General features: G+C 45.5%; 1 protein-coding gene across 28 annotated transcripts in view; it reads left to right on the forward strand.

Moving 5' to 3' along the window:
- Positions 1-14,893, forward strand: part of TRIM9 (tripartite motif containing 9) — a 68,374-nt gene that overhangs the window by 21,658 nt on the left and 31,823 nt on the right. For 25 of the 28 annotated variants that reach the window (XM_058806536.1, XM_058806543.1, XM_058806544.1 and 22 more), the window contains exon 2: positions 14,395-14,490. The exons of the other annotated variants lie outside the window; for them this stretch is intronic. In XM_058806536.1, coding sequence (XP_058662519.1) covers positions 14,395-14,490 — 96 coding nt within the window. The remainder of the gene's footprint in view (positions 1-14,394; positions 14,491-14,893) is intronic. 28 annotated transcript variants of the gene reach the window in all.

The raw sequence follows: 14,893 nt of genomic DNA on the forward strand, positions 1-14,893 counted from the left end.
CATCAGCAAGCTTGTTTGCTTGTGTTATTTTTCTGCCTAGTAAAAACATCTTCTTGTTTGGGGTGCATTTATCCTTTGCTCTAAGCCATAAAAACCCCTTCTAACTAACACACCCTTTGCCTCCTTGGTCATCCAGTAAGACTGGCTCAGCAATTCTTTTCTTCTGGATCAAAACTTGCTTCCATCTCTAGCCCTTCTTCAGACTCTACATCCAAAAATCTTTCTGCTAAGCACACATATCTGTGAGACTTTCTTGTCAAACTTTCATCCTTCCCAACATCCTTCCTCCTTGGAGGTTGCAGCACTGAGGATTCTTTAGGAAATGCCAGGAGATGAGTGCAAAACCCCTTGTGGGGATGCTGGAGGATATTTGTGCTCCTTCCTGTCACCCAGAACATCTCAGGAGGTTTAAGGTGTCATTTTTGTGCTCCTCGGGCACTCACCATGGAGCACCAGAGCTTTGAAGCACTGGCCTGGCCAGGAGCAATGTTGAGTGAAACACCAAAAATGATGTTTTTAAGAGAACCCACATGGTCCTAAAAATGTGCCAGGCAAGCAGAGGGAGGGGCTTGCTGTGTGCTTGGAGGTCAGGGACACCTTCTGCTATCCCAGACTGCTCCAAGCCCTGTCCAACCTGGTCCTGGACACTTCCAGGGATCTGGGCACCCTCTGCCAGGGCTTCCCCACCCTCCCAGGGAAAAATTTCTTCCATATAGCAAACCTAAATCCCTCCTCTTTCAGCTGAAATCCATTCTACCTTATCCTGTCCCTCCATCCCTTGTCCAAATCCCTCTCCAGCTCTTTTGGAGCCCCTTCAAGCCCTGAAGAGGGCTCTGAGGTTTCCCTGGAGCCTTCTCCAACCTGTACACCCCCAGCTCACCCAGCCACTCACAGCCATGGGATGTGTTCCTTCCCTTCTTGCCTCAGTGATTGCTCATAACTGGAGAATCCAATACAATTTGCATTTCTAAGCAATTAAATGTCAAAGCAAAGTCAAGATGCTGGCGAGCTGTCAAGGCTGTTTATGGCTGAGGCTGGCTCCAGAGCCCAGATGGTAATTAAAGCTGTAGGACAAGACAAAAGGATGGTCAGGACACTCCCTGCAGGAAGAGGAATTGCCCCACAGGGCTCTCAGCCCTGGGTTAGGGCCAGGACTGGGGAAAAAATCATTGTTTATGCACTTAATCAGGTTTAAATTTAATGTAATCAGATTTCAAGACTTAATGCAATAATGGGATGGGAGAGCTGAAGTGTGAGTAACCACTGGAGAGGGATTGGAGCAGATGGAGCAGAATTTTAAGGCAGGAAGCAGCAGATCTGCAGGGTGCACATTCCTGGGTGTGCCTGGACCACAAACACTGCCTGGATGGAGTTGGAGGAGAAGCTGCTTGGTGCTCACAGGCAGTGGTGACCACATCTGTGTGTTCCTGTGCTAATTCTACCCCAAAATCTGGGTGTGCCCATCCCCTGACAGCTTCATGGCCTTGTTTTTTCCACAGCACCTTTATCCTGTACAGGACACAGATCTTTACTCATGAGATCATGACCCAAGTGTTTGCTTCCACTTGGTTTTCTTCATCCAGCATGGAGAAGAGCTGTGTCTGAAGAGACAGTGTTTGCCTGCTGAGACTTCCCTCACCACTCACAGCAATGTCCTCCAGATTTTTTTTTTTTTTTTTTTTTTTTTTTTTTTTTGAGTAGAAAGATGCAACAGTGATTTGTGTCCTTCAAACTCAGCAGGAGCCAACCCTTTCCCTAGCACTGACCTGGTTGGGAGTGGTTTGGGTTGGGAATGGTTTAGGTTGGAAAAAATGGTTTGGTTGGAAGTCATTTGGGTTGGGAATAGTTTAGGTTGGAAATGGTTTAGATTGGAAGAAGTGGTTTGGGTTGGGAGTGGTTTGGGTTGGAAATGGTTTGGGTTGGAAGAGATTTAGATGGGAAGTGGTTTAGGTTGCAAGAAGTGGTTTGGGTTGGAAGTGGTTTGATTTGGGAATAATTTAGGTTGGAAGAAGTGGTTTGGGTTTGAATTGGTTTTGGTGGAAGTGGTTTGGGTTGGGAGTGGTTTAGGTTGGATGTGGTTTGAGTTAGAATTGGTTTAGTTTGGAAGTGGTTTTGTTTGGGAATGGTTTGGGTTGGGAGTGGTTTAGTTTGGAAGTGGTTTGGGTTGGAATTGGTTTTGGTGGAAGCGGTTTGGATTGGAAGAAATGGTTTAGGTTGGGAGTGGTTTAGGTTGGAAGAAGTGTTTTGGGATGGAGTGGTTTAGGTTGAAAGTGGTTTAGATTGGAATTGGTTTAGGTTGGAAGAAGTGGTTTGGGTTGGAATTGGTTTAGGTTAGAAGAAGTGGTTTGGGTTGGAAGTGGTTTGGGTTGGAAGTGGCTTATTTCAGAAGTGATTTAGGCTGGAAGTGGTTTGGGTTGGGAGTAGTTTCGTTTGGATGTGGTTTAGGTTAAATGTGGTTTGGGTTAGAACTGGTTTAGTTTGGAAGTAGTTTGGGTGTCACAGATATATTTTATGAAGAATCCTTTCGTTAGGATCTTTTTTCCTGAGAAGCTGAGATGCCTCAGAATCAAAATGTAAACAATGATTATCAGCTGCTGTGGGATGCAACAGGTGCATCTGTGATTGGTCTCATGTGGTTGTTTTTAATTAATGGCCAATCACAGTCCAGCTGTCTCGGACTCTCTGGTCAGTCACAAGATTTTATCATCATTTCATTCTTTTCTATTCCTTGTTAGCCTTCTGATGAAATCCTTTCTTCTATTTTTTTAGTATAATTTTAATAAAATATATATCATAAAATAATAAATCAGCCTTCTGAAACATGGAGTCAACATTCTCATCTCATCCCTTGTCCTGGGACCCCTGTGAACATCACCACAGTTTGGGTTGGGAGTGGTTTAGTTTGGAAGTGGTTTGGGTTAGAATTGGTTTAGGTTAGGAGAGGTTTAGCCTGGACATGGTTTAGGTTGGAAGTGGTTTAGGTTGAAATTGGTTTAATTTGGAAGTGGTTGAAAGCTCCTTGACCTTCTCTGGCAGTCATTCCCCCAGCACTCATTTGTCCTGCATAAATAGGAGCATTTCACAGCAATCCCTGAGGAGCTCATTTCCTTCTGGATGAGCTCAAACCCTCAGGCCTGAAGCAGAAGGGAGGTCAAGTGGAGCAGTGCTTTTTTAGGGAGATGACAGCAGGTTGCTGAGGAAGAGAGAGGAGTTTGCTGCCTCCAGGATATAATTAAGGATGGCCATGACACTATCAGTGCTTCACATCCTACTTTTCGTGTTGTGGGAATCCTTGGGAAGAGCTGAGAACCATGGCTGCTCTGTCCCTAAATCTTTTTTTTCTTTTTTTTTTTTTTTCTTTTTTTGTTTTTCTCTTAATTCTAAAACTGGTGGGAGTTCATAGCTGGAAACACAGAATGGTTTGGGTTGGAAGGGATCTTCAAGCCTGTCCCATTCCAACCCTCTGCTCATGGCAGGGACATCTCCCACTGTCCCAGGGTGCTCCAAGCCTGGCCTTGGGCACTGCCAGGGATCCAGGGGCAGCCACAGCTGCTCTGGCAATTCCAGCCCAGCCAGGAATTCCCAATTCCCAATCTCCCACCCATCCCTGCCCTCTGGCACTGGGAGCCATTCCCTGTATCCTGTCCCTCCATCCCTTGTCCCCAGTCCCTCTGCAGCTCTCCTGGAGCCCCTTCAGGCCCTGCCAGGGGCTCTGAGCTCTCCCTGGAGCCTTCTCCTCTCCAGGGGAACATTCCCAACTCTCCCAGCCTGGCTTCAGCCCTGGAGCAGCTCCGTGGCTCCTTTGGACTCTCTTCAGCACATCCACATCCTTCTGATCCACTTCCCTTTTGTTCAGCCTCCTCCACTGCCCCTTATTTAATCCCAAACCTCCTGCAGAGGCAAATCCCTCTCTGCTGTGCCCTGGGATGTCCCTGGAGATGACACACTGGGATTTTTTGTGTGGCCACTGGTCCCTGTGAGGGTGACCCAGAGGGAGTTGTGAGCTCTGCACCTCAGAGGGCAGCACTGGAGGAACCAATGGAACCCCTGGAGCTGACCCTGGAGCTGAGGCCAGCACAGCTGAGTCTTTAATACCCATTCCCTTCTGTCTGCTGCCCTGTGGTGAGGGGAATCCAGGGCTCTGAGGCTTAGGAGTGAAGGGAAAATGCCACAAGGAGCAGGGATCAGCCATGGGGGGATTAGCTGCTAAGCAGCCTGCTCAGGAAATGCAGCTCTGGCTCCATTAAGGGCCTTTCTCTCTAATTAAGGCTCTGCAATGAATTTTTTGCTTATTAAGAACATCAGGAATGCTCTTTCTGTGGCTGCCTGAGATGGGAGAGATCTTCCTTGAGGATCAGGGATATTGGGAACTGGGATTCCTGGCTGGGAGGGTGGAGAGGGGCTGGGGTGGAATTCCCAGAGAAGCTGTGGCTGCCCCTGGATCCCTGAAGTGTCTAAGGCCAGGCCCCTGCAGGATCCCAGGACACAAGGAACAGCCCTTAGCAAAGTTGGGGCTCTTCTTGCCAGGGCTCAGCTCCCCAAAAATGCCAGACTCAACTCCAATGGATTTGGAATTCTCTTGTCCTGATTCTCCACCCTGATGTCTGTGCAGGGCTGCAGCACCTCCTCTCAGGGACACAACCTAAAGCATGGAGAGTGAACTTCATCACCAGCTCTCTCAACAAGGAGATATTTGGAGTTTTTACTTTCTGTCCTTACCTCATTTCCCCTCTCTGTACCTGTGGGAGAGCAGCAGCTCCTGGCTGAGTTTTTCTCAGCATCCTTGTAACAGATCCTGCAGTTCTGCCAGTGCTTTCAAAGGGTCCTGTGTCAGGTGCTGGCAGGGAAATCTAAGATCATTTTCTGTTGATCATTAGTGAAGCAAGCCAGGAATTAATTGGACAAAATCAAAGGGCTGTTGCGAGGTGCTTACATTTCTTCTCCCCAGAAATCAAAGCAAAGACTGGATCCTGTATCAAAGCAAGGACAGAGAATCTTTAATACATCCTCACAGCCAGGAGCAGCCAAGGACATCCCAGAACTCTGGTATTTGTTCGGCCTAAACACCAAGGACAGCCAAAAAAGTCAAATTAGTGATCCACACTGAGTGTCCCTGAGGGCAAAACTGGCCTTGCTTGGCTTCAGCCAACCTGGAAGTTGGACTTGATGATCTTGGAGGTGTCTTCCAACCTTTTAATGATTCTTGGATTCATCAAGGAGTCCTCCTAGAGCATTTTCCAGGGGGATGAGATAAAATGAGGCTGATCCCACTGCAGTGCTTGAGGTGGAGAGGGTCACGGCAGCTCTGATGCAATCTGGTAACTTCACCTGGTGCCTCCATGGGTTTGGAGGGCTGGTGTCTCACAGGCCACTTGGGTTTGTGTCTTCTGCTGGGGAACTCACAGAATTCACAGAATAATCACTGGGTTGGGAGAGACCGTCAAGATCATGGAGTCCAGCCCAGCTCCAATAGCTCAGCTCACCCCTGGCACCCAGTGCCACATCCAGGCTTTGTTAAACACACCCAGGCATGGGGACTGCACCACCTCCCCAGGCAGCCATTCCAGAACTTTATCACCCTTTCTAGAAAAACTTCTTCCTAATATCCAACCTATTATCTCAGCCTGTCATATCAACCAAAATCTCAACCACAGCTTGAGCCTGTGTCCTCTGGTTCTGTCACCAGAGAACCTCTGGTTCAACCCCATCTGAGAGTTTTGCATTCCTGGTTATTGTATTTTCAGGGTCCCCCGAGGCAGAGAGGAAGGAATGATGAATCTGACTCCATGTTCTTAAAAGGCTAATTTAATATTTTAAGATACTATATTATATTAAAGAATACTAAACTAAACTATACTAAAGAATAGAGAAAGGATACTTACAGAAGGCTAAAAAGATAATAATGAAAACTCCTGACTCTTTCCAGAGCCCCGACACAGCTTGGCCCTGATTGGCCAAAGAGTGAAAACAACTCACAGCAGAATCCAATGGAACAATCACCTGTGGGTAAACAATCTCCAAATTCCAGTTGAGCAAAACAAAGGAGAAGCAAATCAGATGATTGGTTTCCTTTTTCTCTGAGGCTTTTCAGCTTCCCAGGAGAAAAACTGTGGGTGAAGGGATTTTTCCAGAGATTGTGAATGCCACACCTGGTTTGCCCCTCAAAGAAATGGGATCTGAGAGCAGGGATGCTGGAGTTTGGGGGTTCTTTCTCCCAAATCCTGCTGAGGAATCACTGCAGGCTGCAGGGCAGCAGCTGGCCTGGCCTGGGAGCCAGGGAATAGCAGGTCCAAGTGAGCACAAGGATTCCCAGCAGGAACAAAACACTTTAAACACTTTTGCTGTTTTATTTCTGCAGAGTGTGACCTGTCCCTGAGCATCCCAGGCATTCCAGCCAGGCCCTCACCCATATGGCTCCTGGCAGGAGGGCTGCAGCCCAGATTTGTTCTTTCACAGCTCTGACATAATTGTTTTGTGCCTCAAAATCCATGGCAAGAGAAGAAATGCTGGGTTTTACCCTCCTGCTTCCAGGAGATTGCAGTGCAGGGCTTGGCGACCAAATAATTTTTAAAATATTAAAAATCTCCTTTCAGGGATGACCCCAAAGCTGGGGGCTGGTCAGGGTGTGGGGTGAGGGGCTCTGGGCAGGCAGCTGGCCTGGGCAAGCACAGATGGATGGCAGACACTGCCACTGCTGCGGGATTGTCACTGTCACCAGGCTGGATAAACCCTAAACCCAGCATGGCCTGGGAGAGCACCAAGCCTGCCCAGGGCCAGGGGACGCCACATGGGAGGCAGTGAAAGGCTTTCAGTAAGGTCATGCTTGAAAAGAATCTATCCTTGCTTTATTTGCAGGCTGGAGCTTTGAATCAGCTGTGCCTGCTGAGGGAACACAGTGCCCCTGTGTGTGCCTGAACAAAGCCAGGCCAGGGCCATCTGTGCAGCCGAGGCACAGCACACGGGGCTGGGGCTCCAGCTCTGCCTGGGCTCTGCCAGCACCACCCCACAGCGAGCTCAGGCCACCCTCAGGCAGGGGGAATTTTGGAAAGAATTCCATTTATTTTTAATAAATTTTTACAATTTATTTATCTTTCTGTATGAGCAGAAAGGGTGAGTTGGGCTCACATCTTCACTGTTCAGAAGGTCCCAAGACCCCTTTTAAGGATTTATTGACCAATAAAACACAAGGCTATTTATGTTTTTGACCCAATCCTTAAATATTTCTGCTTATTTCTTCTACATTGTAAGCTTTCTTAGTCAATCCTGTTATGGCACAGAAACCCACAGTGTTGCACTCTAAACTCCTTGTTTATCTCTGGAACTACTTTTATTTCTATATCTTGAACTCTAAAACTCTGTACTTTCTTCTTCTTAACTTTAAACTACAAATTCACATTCTCACTTCTAGCACCTCAGTTTGGAGCCTTTTCCAAGGCTTTATGGAGCTGCTCTCCCAGGGGCTGTCCCACCTGAGGATTTATATTTCACCTCCCTCCTGCACACCTCAGATTCCCTGGGGGAGCTGCAGTGAAGGAGGAGAACCAAGGCCCCTGTGGAAGGCAGCAGGGGAGTGGGATCCATGCCTAAAAATTCCTTTTTCTCCTACAGTTTGCACCCAGGTTTGTGCTCACAAACCTGCCTCTGTCTGTGTGTCCTTCTGGTGACAAGTGTAGGCACTTCCTTGATTTGTTGTTTGATTTGCAGCTTTTTGGCAGGCTGGGATATTGTATTTGGGGGGTGCCCCATGGCAGGAAGGAATGATGCATCTGACTCCATGTTCTCAGAAGGCTAATTTATTATTTTAAGATACTATATTATATTGAAGAATACTAAACTAAACTATACTAAAAAATACAGGAAGGATTACTTGCAGAAGGCTAAAAAGATAATAATGAAAACTGGTGACTCTTTCCAGAGCCCTGGACACAGCCTGGCCCTGATTGGCCAAAGAGTGAAAACAACTCACAGCAGAATCCAATGGAACAATCACCTGTGGGTAAACAATCTCCAAACACATTCCACATAAGTACAACACAGGAGAAGCAAATGAGATAAGAATTGTTTTCCTTTTTCTCTGAGGCTTCTCAGCTTCCCAGGAGAAGGATCCTGGGTGAAGGGATTTTTCAGAAAATGTGACTGCCACACTGGGATCACATCTTCTTGTGGAAAACCAGGGAAAGCTGAGCTGGAGCCATGTGAAATGCTCAGCAGCAGTGGTGGAGCTTTGGCAGAGGGACAATTCAGCCCCTGTTCCTGTCATCTGCTTTGGCTCCGTTACACACATTTGCAGCTGAGATTGCAGAATCACAGCATCAAGGAGTGGTTTGGGTTGGATAGGATGTTCAGGACCATCTCATTCCATCCCACTTCTGTGGCATTCACATTCTCTGGAAAAATCCTTTCGCCCAGGATTTTTCTCCTGGGAAGCTGAGAAGCCTCAGAGAAAAGGAAAACAATAATTATCTGATTTGCTTCTCCTGTGTTGTGCTCATGTGGAATGTGTTTGGAGATTGTTTACCCACAGGTGATTGTTCCATTGGATTCTGCTGTGAGTTGTTTTCACTCTTTGGCCAATCAGGGCCAAGCTGTGTCGGGGGTCTGGAAAGAGTCACGAGTTTTCATTATTATCTTTTTAGCCTTCTGTAAGTATCCTTTCTCTATTCTTTAGTATAGTTTAGTTTAGTATTCTTTAATATAATGTGTAATGGAATCATAAAAAAGTAAATTAGCCTTCTGAGAGCATGGAGTCAGATTCATCATTCCTTCCTTCATTGGGGCACCCCACAAATCCAATACACTTCCACCTGGTCCAGGTTGCTGCAAGTCTCATCCAACCTTGAGCTGGAGAGGGACTGGGGACAAGGGATGGAGGGACAGGACACAGGAAATGGCTTCCAATGCCAGAGGACAGGGATGGATGGGATTTTGGGAACTGGGAATTCCTGGTTGGGAGGGTGATGTGTCATTATAGGACACAAAATAAAATTACACAGACACACAACGCTCTAAGGTAAAAAAGAGGGAAGTTTAATTTCTGACTCTAACATTTATAGATTTCTAAAAGTGATAGTGGATTGGAGGGTGACAGTGCCACCTCTCCAGTGACACTGGACAAACCAACCATCCATCAAATTTCTCTCCTTCTAGAAAAGAATGCAAAACAATCAGTTATTTACATAAAGAGTGTAAAAACATTTGTTATAAAAATGTAAACATCAGAAGGCTTTAAAAAAACCCAAGTCAACAGTGGTGAAAGGCTGGGATGGAATTCCAGAGCAGCTGTGGCTGCCCCTGGATCCTGGCAGTGTCCCAGACCAGGCCCCTGCAGGGTCCCAGGATGTGGCACTGTCTGACCCCTCAATCTCAAGGGGCAGGATCAGCCCAGGCTGCAGCTCCTGGTTCCTTTCCAAGGGCAGCCTTGAATCCAGAGGTCAGGCACTGGAGCCAAAAGCCAATTAGCAGCAGTTTAGCTTCATCAACTTCCTGACTGAATGCGAGTGTTAATTAAACGACCCATTTTAATTAGGCAGCCAGCATGTACAGGGGGCTGGCCTCAAGACTCAGAGGCTGCAGGTCCTGTGCCTTAATTAAAAGGAAGATTCACATGAGTTCAACTCCAGCATCTGTGACAGCTCCTGATCCTTTGGAGGGCAGGAGAACAGCTGGGAATAGCTCCTGCTCTGCCATGGGGTTCTGTGGTGGTGTTCAGTGAAGGAAGAGATGAGAATCTTGACTCCATGCTTCAGAAGGCTGATTTATTACTTTATAATAATTATATTAAAGAATATTATAATACATGTCAAATATTATTAAATTATTATATTATGGAATACTATACTATACTAAAGAATACAGAAAGGATACTTACTGAATACAAAAAAAAAAAAAAAAATGAAAACTCATGACTCTTTCCAGAGTCTTGACACAGCTTGACACTTATTGGCCAAAGAGTGAAAACAACTCCCAGCAGAATCCAATGGAACAATCACCTGTGGGTGAACAATCTCCAAACACATTCCACATGTGAGCACAACACAGGAGAAGCAAATGAGATAAGAATTGTTTTCCTTTTCTCTGAGGATCCTCAGCTTCCCAGGAGAACAATCCTGGGCAAAGGGATTTTTCCAGGAATGTGAATGCCACATTCTGCACTGGCTGCTGCCATCCCTGTGTGGGGACAAGGCAGAATCAGAGAGTGACAGAAATGCCTTTGTCAGCCTGCCTGGGAAGGAGGAGGGTTATGGAGCTATTAGTGAGCACAAAGAGAGGACAGATTCTCTCCTAAGTGCTCTGGGGACAGAAAGATTTAAATGCTTAGCTGCCATTAATGCTGATGTGAATCACAGAGGTCTCTTCTTACTGCCTTGGACTGGGAGCATTGAGAAAAGAGGGCAGCTTTCCACAAAGAATTAATTCCCTTGATTTTACGGCACCAGGAAATGGGATTTTTCTTCATTTCAGACTCATTAATTCCCCTGCCTACGCTGGTTGAGTGCTGGGCTCAGCTCCACTCCAGCCCCCCATGATGGTGTCCCCAGACCAGGGTTCCCGACCCCAAAAAGCCACAGTGATTTTGTTGTCGTGTGGAGATGCAAAGTGCAGCACTCCAGGTGGCTGCAGCGTGCCAGAAATACTCACAGTTATTTGAATACATCACACAATATTCCTTTTGTGGAGGAATAAAATGCCTAAAGGAGCTCTAGGAGAGCTGGAGAGGTGTTGAGTTTGTGAGGGTCCCCAGGATGAGGTGAGAGATGAGTATTTGACTCCATAGTCTTAGAAGGCTGATTTATTATTTTATTATATTTATGTTTATATTTATATATATAATTATATTAAAATTATGTTATATTAATTATATATTATATTAATTTTATAATTATATTATTTTTAGATTTTATATAAATATTATATTATATTATATTATATTATATTACTATACTAAAACTATACTAAAGAAAGATAAGAATACAGACAGAAGGCTTAACAAGAATGAATAATAAAAAGCTGTGACTGACTCCTCAGAGTCCTACACAGCTGGCTGTGATTAGTCATTAAATAAAAACAATTCACATGAAACCAATCAAACAATGACCACAGTTTCCAGACCACATTCCAAAGCAGCAAACACAGGAGAAGCAATCAGATAATTCTTGTTTTCATTTATTTCTGAGGCTTCTCAGCTTCCCAGGAGAAGAAATCCTGGTGAAGGGATTTTTCAGACAATGTGACAGTGACAGAGAGGGACTGGGGACAAGGGATGAAGTGACAGGACAAGGGGGAATGGATTCCTGAGGGAAACCCATCTGGAGATGGGAATGAAGCTCTGCTGGGGAAAAGCCAAACCTTGGAGCTCCTGTGCCCACCCATGTTTAGGAACGGTCTTGAAAATTCTGGAAATCCTTAAAATTCTGGGGAAATTACACTTTTCACACTAGATAATGCTCTTCCCTCACTTGCCGTGGAGGCATCAGGAGTACCTGGAGCAGGGGGAAGGGCTGAGCTGAGACAGGGGTGCAGGGAGCCCACAGGCAGGGATGCTCTGAGCTCCTGGACCATCTTTTTGTGAGGGCTCCAAGCTTGCTGCACCAGGGGAGCTGCTGTGCTGTGAGTCTGGGGGTGCCTGGGGTGGAGGAACCTGCGTGGACAGCACACACAGGCACCACAGAGCTCTTATTAAATTTTAAGCCCACTTTTAAAAAGCTTTCCCATCAGGAAAGCCTCAAAGAATTATGCTGATCTAAAGATATCCTTTATGAAATTCATGTTAATGGGAAAAAAAAAAGCCTTTTAAAGACATTAAAGTAAAAAAAAAAAAAAAACAACCCCAACATGCTGCAATTTTAATGAGGAGCTTGTAAACACAACCAACCCCTGCTGATTTTTTCCATTAATTGCCTGTGTTATCAGGGACCTGGGCCCTGCAGCAGCACAGCTCTCGGCAAAACACCTTGCAGGGCTTGGGGCATCTCCCCAGACCCAGCAGGGCTGAGGAAGGTGATGGAGGCTCTGCAAGAGGCAGGGCTGGTTGTCCCTGCAGGGCCCTGACCTTGCCTGGGGAGAGAGGAGGGATGGGGGAACTGCTGAGCTGAGTTAGCAATCCCATTTCCATTAGAGATGCATTCCCTGATTAGCTCCACATCCCAAGGATAAATTACAAAGGGAATGCAGGAAGCACTCGGGTGAGATTAAAGTCTCCCCGGGAAGCAGCAGCGAGGTCATTTTCTGGGCCATTATTTCTGGGCCATTAAAGGGCTGCCACGGCTCTCCTCAGTAGCAGAGCTGGGTTTTACTCTTGATTTCAGCCCAGAAGGAGCAGAGCCCTTCTCTGTTGTATTTGTGGGGTTCCCAGACAAAGGAAGGAATGATGAATCTGACTCCATGTTCTCAGAAGGCAAATTTATTATTTTAAGGTATCATATATATTAAAATATTTGTATTATTATATATAAGTATATAAAATAATAAATTTATATACATATATTATATGTATATAAAGTTATTAAATTTTATTTATTATATATAATATGTAGATATTATATGTTATATAATATATAATATAATTATGTAATATTATGTCATATGTATTTATATTATATTATATTATATTATATTATATTATATTATATTATATTATATTTACTAAACTATACTAAAGAATACAGAAAGAACACTTACAGAAGGCTAAAAAGATAATAATGAAAACTCATTACTCTTTCTAGAACCTCCACACAGCTTGACCTTGATTGGTCATTAAGTCAAAACAATTCACATGAGACCAATGAAACAATCACCTTTTGGATAAACAATCTCGAAGCACATTCCACATGAGCACAACACAGGAGAAGCAAATGAGATAAGAATTGTTTTCCTTTTCTCTGAGGCTTCTCAGCTTCCCAGGAGCAAAATCCTGGGCAAAGGGATTTTTCCAGAAAATGTGAATGTGACATTTCTCCCCTTTCCCATCTCATTTCCCCTCTCCCACACTGGCATCCAGGGGGGCACAGCCCAGTGCCCACACCCTGATCCCTGGAAGGATGGGCACAGCAGAATTTTGGAGATTTGGGCACATCAGCCACCATCCCAGCACCTTTCTGTGTCTGCCTCAAAGAAGGATCACCCCCCAAATCCACGGGGTGTCTGCAGCCAATTTGCAGCCCACAAAAGAGGCAAAATCTCTCCCAGAGGAAAATTGCTGAGGGTGGTTTGGGCAGCTCTTGAGATAATCCACACACTGCTGTGATGGCAGAAAGGGGAGATGGGGAAGATTCCTGAGTGAGTGTTCAGAAAGAGCCATGGAAATGAAAAAGAAAAAGCATTTGATGAACATAATGATTGTTATTACCACGTTCTGCTGCTCAGGGCCAGGGCTGTGGGAGTGTTCCCACTCCAAAGGGAGAAGGAACAGTCAGTGTTTTGCAGGAAAACCTTTACCTTCTCTTGGATAATGTTTTTTTCTGACCTAGAGATGGGGTATCTGAGAGGTATTTCAAAACTTTTATTCCATTTTCAGTCTCATGAGAAGGGTGAGACAACACAGATGTTATAATTCACACCATCACAATCAAAAGACAACTATTTCTTAATTACAATTCATTATAAGTGTTTCTTGGCCTATCAGCTTTTGTCACACCATGCTGTAAATGCTTTAAAGCCAATCATCTAAAATTACCCCTTGTGAGTCTTACTACAATACATGTTCCACAGTTCTATTTCTCCAAAGTATCTAGTCTTTTTAGCAAAGCCATGCTTTAAAATTTGTTTCTAGCTCCATTTCTCTCTCAACAATCTCCATCCTATTCCATAACATTTCTAAATCAGCATTTCTCATCTCAAAGTTTTCATACAGATACATACTATATAATCTTTCTGTCAAGCTTTAATTTTCTATAAATCCATTTCCGCCGGGGTGTGATGGCTCACCCTCCTTTTCCTCTCCTTGCACTCAGGCACACCTTGGTGGGATGCTGGAGGCAGGGCTGGGCTGCAGCCCATCCCCAGCCCAAATCCCACACAATCCTATCTCTTGGGCCCATTTCAGATCAAATTAAATCTCCTTCTAGTCTCTTACATCTTGTGGGTGTCCAGTCCATCAGCAGCATTGCAGGAGCTCTGATCTGGGTGTGGTGGGAGAATCTGCCCACATTTCCATAGCTTGCCTGTTAGCAGGGCAGGGTCTGTGAGGATAACTAAATTGTGCATGTTGCTTTTGGTTTTCCCTTGTTTTTCCCTTGTTTCCATGGATTTTCCTGATTGTTACAAGCTCTGTTTCTGCCTGTTAGTTCCACTACTTAGAGGGCTTGAGAGGGAGCTCTGTGGAGTGAATTGTGTTTGTATTGGGGGATGGATGAGTCCTGGACATGGAAATGACCTTGCTCTTTGTTTCCCCTGCAGAGCCAGCTCTCCCAGGCCCTCAATGGATTGTCAGACAGAGCCAAGGAGGCAAAGGAATTCCTGGTCCAGCTCCGCAACATGGTGCAGCAAATCCAGGTACAGAGTCTGAACTGAGGAACTGCCCCTTCCCACCAGGATGAGCCATCCCTGTCCCCCTTCCCAAGCTGGGTTGGGTGGGTGCTCTCCCAAAATAACCTCCTTTTCCATATTGCCCCCCAAACCCTCCCCAAAACTGCTGATTGTGGAGGGAACAGCAGAGTCCTGAGCCCTTCCCATCTCTGCCAAGGGTGGATCCAAACCTGATCCTCACCTGCCAGTGATGCCTCAGGTTCAGCTTTTCTATTTTTCACATTCTGTGCTGCTTTAGTGGGAGGGTCTGGGCTCCATATCAGGGGATGGTTCTGATGAGGTGCAGTTCTGAGCTCTGTGCACAGAGCAGGGAGACAAAACAATTCCTGCTCCAGCTGGGCACCAAGGACAAATGACCCAAATCTCAGCC

The sequence above is a fragment of the Ammospiza caudacuta genome, chromosome 6 (assembly GCF_027887145.1).
Source record: "Ammospiza caudacuta isolate bAmmCau1 chromosome 6, bAmmCau1.pri, whole genome shotgun sequence".
Classification (NCBI taxonomy): Eukaryota; Metazoa; Chordata; class Aves; order Passeriformes; family Passerellidae; genus Ammospiza; species Ammospiza caudacuta.